The sequence below is a fragment of the Trichosurus vulpecula genome, chromosome 3, assembly GCF_011100635.1.
Source record: "Trichosurus vulpecula isolate mTriVul1 chromosome 3, mTriVul1.pri, whole genome shotgun sequence".
NCBI lineage: Eukaryota > Metazoa > Chordata > Mammalia > Diprotodontia > Phalangeridae > Trichosurus > Trichosurus vulpecula.
Genome location: NC_050575.1, coordinates 141,091,520 through 141,104,921, shown reverse-complemented (window position 1 = coordinate 141,104,921; position 13,402 = coordinate 141,091,520). Strand labels below are relative to the sequence as shown.

General features: G+C 41.6%; 1 protein-coding gene across 1 annotated transcript; it reads left to right on the top strand.

Annotated features, from left to right (window-relative positions):
- Positions 1 to 904: 904 nt before the first annotated feature.
- CCNE1 (cyclin E1) lies at positions 905 to 12,371 on the top strand. The gene is made up of 12 exons (XM_036748252.1): positions 905 to 1,137; positions 1,734 to 1,777; positions 1,870 to 2,959; positions 3,153 to 3,221; positions 7,575 to 7,705; positions 7,808 to 7,943; positions 9,467 to 9,613; positions 10,154 to 10,249; positions 10,550 to 10,687; positions 10,814 to 10,925; positions 11,022 to 11,179; positions 11,720 to 12,371. Exons 2-12 carry the CDS (start codon positions 1,764 to 1,766, stop codon positions 11,828 to 11,830), a joined length of 2,202 nt encoding a protein of 733 aa, XP_036604147.1. The 5' UTR covers positions 905 to 1,137; positions 1,734 to 1,763; the 3' UTR covers positions 11,831 to 12,371.
- The last annotated feature ends 1,031 nt before the right edge of the window (positions 12,372 to 13,402 follow it).

The window sequence follows — 13,402 nt, the reverse complement described above, 5'->3', positions numbered from 1 at the left end:
GGGCCGCTGCGCGCCTTAGATATTTTTTTAATGTCCCGCTGGAGGGGGGCGCGGGCAGTCCGGGTATAAAGGAAGGTAGCTGCGCCCTGCACATCCCACCAGAGCTGCCCAGGAGCTCCGAGCTTCGCCTCCTCCGGCCTCCTCCTTCTTCGCCTCTGGCCTTTGCCTCTCCTTCTCTTCACCCTGCCTCCCTCGGCCAACCCCGATCACCAGCTGCCGCCTGCGGGCATCCATCAGCAGCCCCCAGCTCCACCGCCGCTGCCGCCCCCGCCGCCTCCACCTCCCCAGCCGCTGCCGCCCCCACCGCCCCCGCCGCCTCCTCCGGCTCCGCTGCCGCAGCCTCCGCTGCCGCCGCCTCCACCACCCGCGCCCGCCGCTGCCGCTGCCACCAGCCGCCGCCCGCTGCGGGTAAGAATGCACCTGGGGCTCCCAAGGGAGGGCGGGAGGAGGGAGGCGGGCGCCGCGGGCATCCCGTCGCCGCAGCTGGAGGCTCCGCAGCCGCGTTCCGAGCGCCACGCCAAGTCTTCGCAGCCACAGCCGCGTCCCTACAGCCAAATCCCTGCGGCCAAGTCCCTGCAGCCAAGACCCTGCAGCCTATCTTTGCAGCCGGGTCCTCGCAGCCGGGTCCTTGCAGCCGGGTCCTCGCATCTTCATCCTTCCAGCCCAATGGCTGGGAGCTGGTGCCAGCGGCAGAGCTCCACGTCCTTCGGCGGCCACCAGGCAAGACCAGCCGGCAGAGCCGGCGAGGGCCACACTCGGCGCGGTGTGGCGTGGCGGGAGGAGCTGCAAGCGGAGGCGGGAGATCGGCGGAGGAGGGCGGGGAGTGGGAGCCGCAAACACCGCCCCCGAGGGCGGGCGGGCCAGCCCCGCCAGCCAGCCAGCTAGCCCGAGCCAACTAGCCAGCAGAGCGGGCAATGAGCAGGCGGGAGTTGGGCTCAGGAGGGCAGGGGAGATAGAGGCAGAGGCGCGCACGCTGTTAGCTTGCTCGCTGGCTTGACCAGGAGGGTCCGCGGTGCACGCTGCAGGTCACCCAGCGGGTTGGCGAGGCTACCCCTGGAAAGATTCCTGCCTTGCTTGGTCATTACCTCTGTCACCTGGATTTCCGCCGCGTGGCTGCCTGCCAGAGCAACGGCGGAGGTAAGGGGAGGGGAAGGGAGGTGAGCAAGATGCGAGAGCAGGTGAAGCGGGACTCTGCGGACTCCGGGGTTACCCTGTAGATGCACCATAGCCACTAGTTTGGCCGCCGCCGCTGCCAAGGCAGGGTTGGGGTTCGCTGGAGGTAGATCTGGCTCATTTTCTCGTTTGATGGTTTGACGAGAGGCACGCCAAGACGACGGAGGTGACCTTCCCCCACGCTACCCCCAATTTCACTGACTTTGCACATAAATCCACAGAGGCAGGTCTGGTGCCCCGGGTTGTACTTGAGTTTGAAAGATAAGTGCACCCCGAGAACCGCTGTTGTCTGAGGGCTAAGCCGAGGTCAGAGAGTCTCATTGCAGGGAGTGGGTGAGTCGTCCCTTGGAGATTGAGCTTGAGCATTTGTGGCCCTTCTCCTTTCTAAACTGCTCTTTTCCCCCCAGGAGCTTGGGACGCTTTCCGCTCCCACCGCCCAGGGGAGAGAAAGAGGAAGGAGGGAAAGGGACGTGTCCTCTTGGGAATTAGGTGGCCGCAGGGTAGATTGCTACTGCCGACAAAGACCATCCTTTTAATCTTTCCTCTTTCTGTTCCTCTAGAACTGAGGTCTTAGCCCTTGCTCTGCCACAATGTCCAAAGAAAGGTGAGTATTTCTGTGGCTGTGGCAGGGAAAGGGAGAAGGTGGTTTAAGGGCAAAGCCCCTTCCAACAATCCCTATTGGCTTTACTTTTGCAGTGGTTCTGAGGAATGCCAGGGGAAGGAAGAATTTACCCAGGATGTAAAGGAAGATCATGTTGATGAGAAGGAAGAGCCAAACCCCGATGAGCTGGTGAATGGGAAGGAAGAGCCAAGCCATGATGAGCTTATGAACGGTACACATGAGCGGAGCCATGATGTGCTTATGAACGGGACACATGAGCCGAGTCCAGAAGAGCTCTTTGATGGGGAAGAAGATCCAAGTATCGATGAGCTTGTCTATGGGGATGATGATCCAAGCTTTGATGAAGTTATCTATGAGGAGGAAGATCCAAATCCCAATGAACTTGTCTGTGAGGAGGAAGGTGCGAGCTTAGATGAGCTTGTCTGTGAGGAGGAAGATGCAAGCTTGGATGAGCTTGTCTGTGAGGAAGAAGGTGCAAGCTTAGAGGAGCTTGTCTGTGAGGAAGAGGGTGCAAGCTTGGAGGAACTTGTCTGTGAGGAAGAAGACCCCCATGCCGATGAGCTGATCTGTGAAGAAGAAGATCCCAGCCCCGATGAGCTAATGTGTGATGAGGAAGATGCCAATCCTGACGAGCTTATCTGTGATGAGGCAGATCCCAATGCAGATGAGCTTATCTGTGAGGAAGAAGACCCAAATCCTGATGATCTTATCTGTGAGGAGGAAATCCCACACCCCGATGAGGAGGACTTTATTTGTGAGGAAGAAGACCCAAATCCTATTGATCTCATCTGTGAGGAGGAAGATCCAAGCTTTCATGAGCTTATCTGTGGCGAGCAAGATCCAAGTCTCCACGAGCTTTTTGATGGGAGGGATGAGCCAAGACCAAATGGAAGGGAAAATCCAAGCCCCGATGGTAGGGAAGATCCAAGACCTGATGGCAGGGAAGACCCAAATCCTGATGGCAGGCAAGATCCAAGTGCCGGTGAGCTCTTTGATGGGAAGAAAAATCAAAGTCCCAGTGAGCATGCTGAAGGAAAGGAGGAGAGAAGCCCTGATGGGGAAGAAGAGAACAAGAAGAGGGGGAATGAGCCTGGAAGAGGGCAAAGTGGTAGCGGCTCAACAGAATCCTCCCGCTCCCGGAAAAGAAAGGCAGATGTAGCTGTGGTAAGTACAAGGAAGGTAAAATATGGGGAACTCTTTCCCTGTCTCTAGATTCCAAGTATCCTGAGACTGTAGGGATCCTTAGTAAGGTATTGTGGGAGAAAGGGTTGGATTTGGGGAGACAGTTCTTGGTCAGACTTTATGCTCACAGTTTTGTGTTATTTTCTCTCTTGTTGAATGTGTTTTTTGAAACTAGTTTTTGCTGGATCCGGATGAAGTATTGGCCAAAAGGGAAACAATTGGAAGAACTGCAGTCAGGATACCGGTAAGCTTCACAGTCTGCAAGCATGATCATTGTTATTTCCTGATATTGATAAAGATAATTTTTAAACTCTCCAGTTTCCTCTCTCCTTACTATTATAATCATGCTTCTACTATATTCTTTTTTCTTCCTCACTCATTGCAATTAAAGGTAATCCTTACCTAATTATGTACTCTCGGCCCTTAACAAGCTGATGACTGTCATTCCCCCCTCCCACTATTAGGAAAACTATGGACACTTAGATTTTAGATCCCACATAATAGCTGGAAAAGAGCCTTGCAATCATCCGTTTCAAGCATTTCCCTTACTGGGGAGGAAACTGAGGCCCTAGAGATGATTTGCCTAAGGTAACAAAGCTAATTATTGGCAGATGGACTTAAAACCAAGGTCTCCAGCCTTAGTCCAGTGTACGAGTTCACATATGATCCAAATGGGAAATACATATCTTAGTCACCTTCTGAAGAAGGACATACAGCTCAGGGTAAGTGGATCAATGGTGGTCTCGGAAAGAATAAGTTTCTAAATGAAGACCTCTCTCTATTTGGAAAGTCTCTTTACACATTTGAAATTCTTACATTCCTTCTGCACAGAGCATGTGGTAACATTAAATAAAATGGGCTCGTTTGTATCTTGATGTCACTACCTCACTACCTCTGGCCAGTGATTATTATATATATTTAACATTTAACTAAAAGTGTTGCTACCAACTGGGTTTTGAACTGACCTTAATAGGTATAAGTATTTGTAGAAGATACTGTATATTAATATGTTTCATTATAGAATTGCAGTTGACTACTCTACATGTCTTACCTTTCCCTTAAGGACAAGCTACTAAAATTATACATTGTGATATCTGATGCTCATTATGAAAAGAACCCATACTATCTTTACCTCCAGAAATGACTGGACACCATAGTCATGGTTTAGATTCAGAGAAGGTTTCTCACTCTCCCCACCCCACTCCTGGTCATATCTTGTAACATCATATGAAAAACAAGAATAGAAATACTTATTTAAGCTGAGTTAAGTGCCTGTGACAAACTTGGGGGTGGGCAGTACATCATTTCATAGGATAATGAACAATGTGACATATCCAAACAGAGGTAGCAGCTGGAACCTTAAAGTAAAGTGTTTTATAGCAGATGGGCATCATTGTTTGAAATGGTAGTCATAGTTTAATATAAAAGACATTCAGTCTTTCCTAAGCAGGATTCTCTGAACGTTGAAAAGTGAGATTGGTGATTTCCTCCTAAATTGGAGGGGGGGGGAAGTATTGAAGTATTTCAGTTTAGTAAAGAGAACAGTTATTCCTTTTTCCTTGTCTCCCCTCGTCCTCTCTAAGCCAATCTTTTAATCAAACCCAATAATGAGGGTTATGTGGGTGTTATAACCCCATTTTTAAAATGCAGAATATGTCATTAAGTGTACTTTGATTAGAAAATAAATTTATTTTTTCTTCTCTCTCATTTACAAATCTTTAAGTACCTACTATGTGTGCCTTCATTTCTTAGAGCAGCAAGAGTGGATATTGAGTTAGTTAAGCTTATGTTAAAATTTAAACACGTAAAAGTGGCTCCAGTTCTCAAATGAGGAATAAACTAAGCAGATCCCTTGATCTTTGACATATTAATAGAATATGATAACAGCTTGCCTCTATATAGCACTTTCCAATTACAGAATACTTAATAATAACATTTTATGTGAGATAATCTAGTTGCGTTGTCTCAACTCAACTGGTCACATAGCCATGGTATGTGAATAGGAATACTGAGTTTACTCATCAGTGTCCAGCCATGGATACGTTAAGATTTTTTTGTAATTTTCTACATACTCAGAATAGATTCCTATTAATTTTTAAAAATATATTGATATCTGAGTTTATCAGTCTACTTAGGGAAGAACGTCTTTGATGTTATTTGTGAAGCTAGAATTTGGAAGTACAATAGAAATCTTTTGGTTGGCCTGTGGCTAAAATTATTCTGTTAAACAGTTAATAATTATTGACCTTCTAAAGTAAGCGCCATATCCATTAGAAGAGCAACAGATGGGTTACTACTGTGAACTATCTTTAAAAATCATTAGTAATGCTGTCTTTGAATAACTACTTCATCAAGACCGCATCTAGTCCTAGGATAATATTGATCTTCAGGTCTCCTACTAAATATTAGTAGCAATTTTATTAAATTCAAAGACACAAATAGTATATCCATCATGTTGCTTCAGGAAATTTGTACCCCTAACATGAGTCCTGATTTTTTCATTGGAACACGACCTTGTGCTTTCATTTCACACCAGTCCTCTTTAGTTTGGGCTAATCTTTTAAGGCCAGGTACATCTTCAAAATGTCCTCAGTGGAGTAATGCAGCATCATTCTCCTTACCCACTTCTTCTGTAAGATGCCTCCTCTAGGGAAAAATTAATCAGTTCTTAGGTCTCTTGTAACTCTTCTCTGACTTGTAGTTTAAAAATGGCTGGCAACTTACCTACAAAGACCTGTTCTTAGCTTTGCCAGTCATGTGGCCAGAGGTGGTTGTGCCCTCAAAACAAAAATTTGGGCCTACTGATAGAAGAGTAAAATTAGCTTAAAGCACTCTTAACATGCCTGTTATTGAGTCACAGAGATGCTACCAGCACTATGTAGACAAATTGGAAGGGGTTTTCTTCCTCCCATAAGTTACCCCATGAGCTGTGATGGGAAATCTTGCATGTCCATTATGCACAGGATGAGGAATGGCCTTATATTTTAGAGGGGGAAGGGAGAGGAGACTTGATTCCAACTTAGATACTCTGAACAGTTTGCAAAGTACACAAGCAACACCTGAGTGATACATGAACAGTGTGTAAAATGTCGAAAAAGGACCTACTATTGCCTAATCAACGATACTCTTGAGCGAGAAGCTAGACTACATTCATTTACAATTTTTTCAATCTGTATTAAAACTTAATAGCCTTCCTTTTTATTAAAACAGTCAAACTGCAAATAGATTCAGACTTTTCCATGGGTTTTCCATGCAGGCATAGTTGACATTTTCAGCAATGTGGCTGTATTGTTTTAAAAAGTGTGTGTGTGGGGAGTTGGGGGTTCCAAAAATTGAGTCTAAAATTGTTTATAAAGCCAGAAATTAAATATGGTAACTTAAAATAAGTCTTAATGCAACTCAAACTTTGCCAAAACATTCCTATTTGAACAGAAATCAAGTATTCCAAAACTTTAGCTGAGACCACTATAACATTTGGGATACATTTGGTCTGCAAAGGTGGTCTTAAATGTTTTGATTTTCTGTTTTTATGGTTTTTATAGAAGGCATAAATTTTAGTTCTCACAAAGCTGAATTTATTGCTTATTTTTCTTAAAAATATAATACTTTAAATATGTCAAACATTTTGATTCTCTTTCAAGGGGGTTAAAAATCTTCTTTGTTGTATCCCTGTACTTTTTGGTACCATATGAAGATAGAATCAATACATTGTTCAAATAACCTGTTCAGAAACAGACTTTCATTTTTAAGGGAACTACACTAGGTAGCCGCATGATGGAAGGCTTGCTAGTTCCCTCCATCCTCAATCTGAAAGGTGCAGCAACTGATGCATTTTAATTTCAAACTTGCTATTGCAAAAGTTACCAAGGCAGTTTGATTTGGGCAATCCTAGTTTTCTATTTTTGAGTATAGACAGCCAGCTCAAAGCAAACATTTTGCTGTAGAACGTATTTACTTTATCTCTTTTTGTTCTCTGCCTAAAATGGTAATACGCTTGTAGTCTGTATGTAACTTTAGATAAGGTCTAAGTAGATGATGTAGCAAAAGCCCAGAAATCTTTTATAAAATGGCACAAAAGGATATGAAAATGTCTCTGGGAAGTAAATTGTAAAGAGGAGGTACTTGGTAGATAAGAGACAAAGCTAATGGCTAAAGTGAATGTTTGAGGTTATGTGAATTTCATTGATCTAGACAAGGGGTTCTTAATCTGGTGTCTTTGATTACATTTCATTGGGTTCATGAATGGGTGGGGTTTTTTATATTTTGATAAGCATGTTTCCATATAATTGATTTCTTTTGTAATACTATGTATTTTATTTTATGCACTAAAAAACAAAACTCTGAGGAGTCCATAGGCTTTACCTGATTGCCAAAAGAGTTAAAAATCCCTAATATGGACTTGTCTTCATTTTCCTTTATCCTGAAAAATGTAGGATTCTGTTTTAATTAAGATAATGACACTAACATTTTTTTCTGTAATGTGAAAGTACTTCATTTTATGAATAAATGCTCTCTGATATAAAGAATCATTTATATCCTCTGTACTGAAACTGATTTCGAGTAACCCATCACTTAAAAAGATGTTTTCCTTGAACAGGCTTTTCTCAGAAATCCATGGTCAGTGATTCTTACACCTGACAAAGGAGGGGATGAGCCATCATTACTTAATTCCAATATGCCAACCCACAACTTCTCCCAACACAGAGCTACACCATTACCGTTATTGGGGTAAGTAATTAACCTGCCACACCCACTCACACATCTGTAGCTCTGCACTACAGCTTTCCTTCTAACTTTTAGGCACTTTAATAAGTGTTTCATTTTTTATAGCTGGGCAAATAGAGATGAGGTTTGGAAAATCATGTTAAGCAAGGAACAGGTATACCTGAGGGATAAGAACTTTATGGAGAGACACCCTTCTCTACAGCCACGAATGCGATCCATCCTTCTGGATTGGATGATGGAGGTAAGTTTGACTGTTGGCATTAAACTCTGACAGTATGGTATAAACAAGTGTGTGATCATATTTGGCTCATTCACAAAGAATTCTTTGAATTGGTATTCTGGTTCTTTTTTTGAATCCATGGAGTATTCACTGCCTTTCTCATTTCCAAAACATGGAAATCAAAGTAATTCTGTTTTTCTTTTCTAATTTGGCCCCGGAACAAACATTTCTATTGTTTAAAATCTGTGGCAGACATGAAGTAAAGTTGTTCCCCATTTTGTGACTCTGCTAGGTAAATTCATCTTGTCTGGCATATCCAATCTTCTATGAGAGGTGCTTCATCATATATAACTTTTGATGAGTGTTTTCTTTTTTTCCCTTAAATTAGGCCTACTGAAGCTCTTAACTATGTTACCAAATTCTGCTATTTCTGGGTTTTTCATAATGAGTAACAGTTAAAAAGTCATATAAGTTAATAAACCCAATACCTATCACAATTGTGATTTTTTTGCATATGAAAAGGGTGCCCATTTTGTTAATGGAAGGTGCTAAATTTTGGGTTCCGTGAAGGATCTTTGAAAGGTTGTCTTACAACCAACAAAAGAATTTCCCTTCAAGAGTTGTTTTACATCTGTTCTAAAACATAATGGTGGAACTTGAATACTAGTCAGTGATATTAACCCTAATCATTAGAAATGGTATTTGGAATGCTAAGGAATCTTCATAAACTTGCTTTACTTATACCACTTACTGTGTCCTTACTCTTTCAATCATCCCCCCCACCTCCAAAAAAAAAGACACCCACCCTTTGTTTGTGTACAATTTAGATTCTAACATAGAAACATTTTCAAACATTAACATGTTAATGTTGACATATCCTATTCCTAGAAAGACTCAGTGTTTTTTATTAGCTTTTGTGACGATACCTAACATTTGTATAGCAATTTATCATTTACAAAGCACCTTCATAGAGTTCTCATGTTCCTCACAACAGCCAGTTAGACTGGGGAGCATTCCCTGTTTTACAAATGAGAATACAGACACATTTACTTAGTAAGTGATAGATCTGGGACTAGAATCAAGGCCTCCTCCTCGGTCCATTGATATTTCTACTACACTGTGACGCCTTTGAAGCCTGACTTTGTGCCTGTCTTTAGGTCTCTGTATCTTGATATTTATTAAACTTTTTTTGCTATTTTAGCCATCTACTGGTGTATGGTGTGTGATGCCCAAGTCATAAAGTTTTTCAGATTAAATTTTTAAAGGCTGATAATTTTTTGTGGGACTTTCTTAAAGGGGTTTTCTCTTGAAAACAATTGTTTAATTCTCTAAAGTATCGAACCTACATATGAAACTTAGAAGAGTTGGACCACATTAAGTAAGAGTCAAGTTCCCTATATAAGTACACTTACAGGTTAGAATGGAGAAAAGTAAACTTGTCAGCACTTTTGTTTTTGCTGTTTTGTCTAAAAGCAAAACATTGAAAGCTTATGAAAAACATTCTTTCAGGTAAATGTACTAAAACTTATTAAATATTTTTTCAGGTGTCTGAAGTCTATAAACTTCACAGGGAGACGTATTACTTGGCACAAGACTTCTTTGATCGATATATGGCAACACAGCGAAATATTACAAAAACACTTTTGCAGCTTATTGGGATTACCTCATTATTTATAGCTGCCAAACTTGAGGTAAAACTGGTTCAAGGTTTTATGTTAGTATTATATGTTAGCTTCAGCGAGGGTAGGAAGTCTGTTCGTGTTTAGAATACAGACTATTTTATTTTTATGGTATGGAAAGTACCTTACTTTTGGGCTATGAATATGGTTTAGATGGAGGAAACAGCCTTAATCTTGGCAACTTGTGCTAGGTTAGGTCCCAACTTTCAAATGTGAAGCTAAGAACGTTGAGGGGGCAAAAAAAAATTGGTCTAAAGGTATATGATAGCAAGCACCATTCATTGATTTCTTTCAGATTTCAGATGCGTTTTGACTACTGGTGGGCTCTTTTATTTTCCCATGAATATATTGCTTTGAATTAACCATTTAGAGATGCTAGAATTCAAACTACATGAATCAGAGGTGGAATCTTTATCTTTTTGTATCTTCATCAGTCAAACTTGGTTCAGTAAAAAGCAGATAATGGGATATTTGAATGGACACTATGGCATGGAGATGCCAGTGTTTGGCTTTGGTGGTAATGATGATTTTATTTATTTATTTTTCTTTCAGGAAATCTATCCACCAAAGCTGTACCAGTTTGCTTATGTGACAGATGGAGCTTGTACAGAGGAAGAGATTCTTACCATGGAATTAATCATTATGAAGGTAAGTTAGTAATGATTTATAAAACATTTTCTGCTCAATCTTCCTGCAGAATTTCTTCAAGGATGAAAGCAATTGCCTGTTTGAATTTGATTCATCTTCAATTGTGTACCTAATTATCATATTCTCTAAATTAAGTAATGACCTTCTGAGTCTTGATTCTGTGTGGACAGATTGTAACTCTAAAGATGGTTGATTATTTGTATGGCAACCTACCGCTGCGTGGTGGGGTGCTCCATTATTCTTGGGTTAGCTGTTGATCTCTAAATTTCCTTCTCCTTTCCTCCCTCCATTTTATTCTAGGCCCTTAAGTGGCGTTTAAGTCCAATGACCCTTGTGTCCTGGCTGAATGTGTACATGCAGGTTGCTTATCTCAATGACCTGTATGAAGAAGTGCTCATGCCGCAGTATCCTCAGCAAATCTTTGTGCAGGTTGCCGAGGTAAGTCACCAGCACTACAACCGATCCCATTTGTGTGGCCTTCCTTCTCTCTTAAGTAAATGTCGTGGGGGTGTGTTTATCGATTGACTTACTTGTTCTCTGTCATACTTACAAGCTTCTCTGTAGCTTTTAGATGTCTGCATCCTGGATATGGGCTGCTTTGATTTTACTTATGGAGTGCTGGCTGCATCTGCCTTATATCATTTCTCTTCCACTGAGATAATGAAAAAAGTTTCAGGTAAGTTGGATTTCAGGTGAATTGGAAGCATGTGTAAATGTGACACATCCACATTTTAAGCTTTAGGTTGAGCACAGTTTTCACTTTATTTTCCAGGCTTTGATTGGCCCGAAGTAGAGGAGTGCGTGAAGTGGATGGTCCCATTTGCTATGGCTGTAAAGGAAGTAGGAGGAGCCAGACTCAAATATTTCAAGGGTGTTCCTAGTGAAGATATGCATAACATTCAGACTCATGTGAACACCATAAATTTGCTGGTCAGTAATTACCTTTACATGTTCTCATGCCTTGGTTTAAGGATGGTAAAACAGGACGTTGCTCTACAAGTGACCATGCCCAGCCCGTGTAGTAGTCCTTTACCCCAGACAAGACTACATATAAATAACCCAGAAAGATACTTAATCATTTAAAAAAAAATCATGGAAGGAGATTCTACTTCACCTTATATTTTTATGAGTTTATTTCATAAATTTAATGTAGATTTTTAGGAAATCAGTTGGTGAAAAAATATACTATGGAATTGAATCTGATTTTAGACATACCTAATTATATCGGTATGAAATTGATCATTTCCCCCTTTTAATATCAGTCCGTCCTTATCCCTAGATTATCACTTCTGAGTTGAAGACTCATTTTACTCACAGTTAACGTTGATTTGCTCAACCCCCTTAATATAAGGGACAGTTTTGAAAGTGTAATAAGATTTAAGTGTTATTGCATGCCTTCTCTTCAGCAGTTAGTAAATGAGTATGTCAGAAACCTACCATTGTCATTTCTCTCCTTTGGTCTTATTTTAGGACAGAGCTTATGAAAAGCAAGCCATGCTGGCTGATGAGAGAGTGTCTGCTCCCACTGGAGTCCTCACACCACCGCAGAGTGACAAGAAACCTAGCAAAGAGCAGGAGTGAATTTTCTAACACTTCTCATCAGAAATGAATTTGCTGAAGTGCCTGCTCTAAGCTCTGCTCCGTTGACTGCTGCCTGGGGGATTTGTTAGCTTTTACAGATTTTTAGATGGAAACATGCATTTCTTTTCCTTAACAGAAGCTTCTTAGATGGGACTGGGGCGGAAGTAGTGTTTTTATGGAACACACGTTTTTAAAAAGGGGGTCAAGTACACCAGCCACCTATAGAACACCAACGAGTGCTCCAGATGCTGCTAGGAGGGTGATACTTGGTCGACCATTCATACAATAAAAAAGCCTTGAAATTAAGTATAACTCTTTCTGGCCTCTGCTTTGGTACCCTAGGGTTATTAATCACATTTAGTGCATGAATACCTAATTATTAACATTACACTGCAGTAGTTGCAAGTAGCTATGGAGGATAGCTCTCCTTTCCCGCAATATTAATTTGCTTTCCTTTTTAACCCTTTCAGTATGTAAATTGCTGCTATATCTCTATTTCAATTCAATAAAGGTACTGTCTCAAAGGCAGCAGGTTTTTCGGAACTTTGTCTAATTAATTGGAGTTGAAGGTAAACTTTATTGCCCTCCTGCTATCCATAAGGCATAGACTAGAGTGCCTACTTGGTAGCCTGTCTTTATCTTCCAATAGTGCACTATACCTAGTGTTGACCAACAGGTTGTTGAAATACTGTTTCCTCTCCCTTTCAACAAGATGACATATCAAAAAGTCCTAGCAGCAGTGAAGGATGCTCCTAAGAAGAGCGCATACATTCATTTATTGAAAGATTCTTGTCTGTAACACCCTTTCAGATCACTATGCTAGGGAGTGGAGGTAGGGAATGGGGAGCAGAAATTTCTAGTCCCCCATTATACCATTAGCTACATAATCATGGACGTGTCATTCAACAACATTTTTCAGAAGACCAAAAAACATGCCCACTTCATTGCCCTGTGTGTGGATGCTGCGGGAGTCTCAAAAGTGAGTAAAATGTGGTCCATCCTCAAGAAGCTCCCAATCAGGTTGGGAAGAGAAGATATGGCCCCAAATTAGTATTAATATAATTAATTATAGTTAATACAAAGTAAAACAAATTCGTGAGAGGTATGGAAAAATAACCTCTCAATTTGTAGGCAGAAGAAATCACTTGACTGGGTGGATCAGAAAAGGTTTGGCTTCCCTTCAGCTGCTTCATTAACCAAACAGGAATAGCCATAGTATGGTGGCAAAAGCCCTGGATTTGAATCTTGGCTCTGCTACCTTTTCCTTGTATCATCTCGGAAAGCTCATTTTACTTTTTTGAGCTTCAGTTTCTTGTTCTGTAAAATAAGGGAGTTAGTTATTTTTGAGATTCTCTCTTACTTTGAGAAGAAAAAAATAAGCCCTTTTCAGTAGCCTCCCTCCTCCCTTATACATCTCAAAATCCTTTGATATAATCCTCACTTTTTTCTTCTTTGACATCAGTTCTGGAAGAAGCTGATGAAGAGCCAGCACTTCTCCCTGCCAAGGCCAACGGTTCCACTTATATTCTTGATTCCATACCCTCCTACCTCCTCTAGGAGACTTCCCATCAT

Coding starts and splice junctions, on each gene's coding strand:
- CCNE1 (XM_036748252.1), top strand. Junction 2,960..3,152: donor GAAAGGCAGATGTAGCTGTG/GTAAGTACAAGG, acceptor TTTTGAAACTAG/TTTTTGCTGGATCCGGATGA. Junction 10,250..10,549: donor TGGAATTAATCATTATGAAG/GTAAGTTAGTAA, acceptor ATTTTATTCTAG/GCCCTTAAGTGGCGTTTAAG.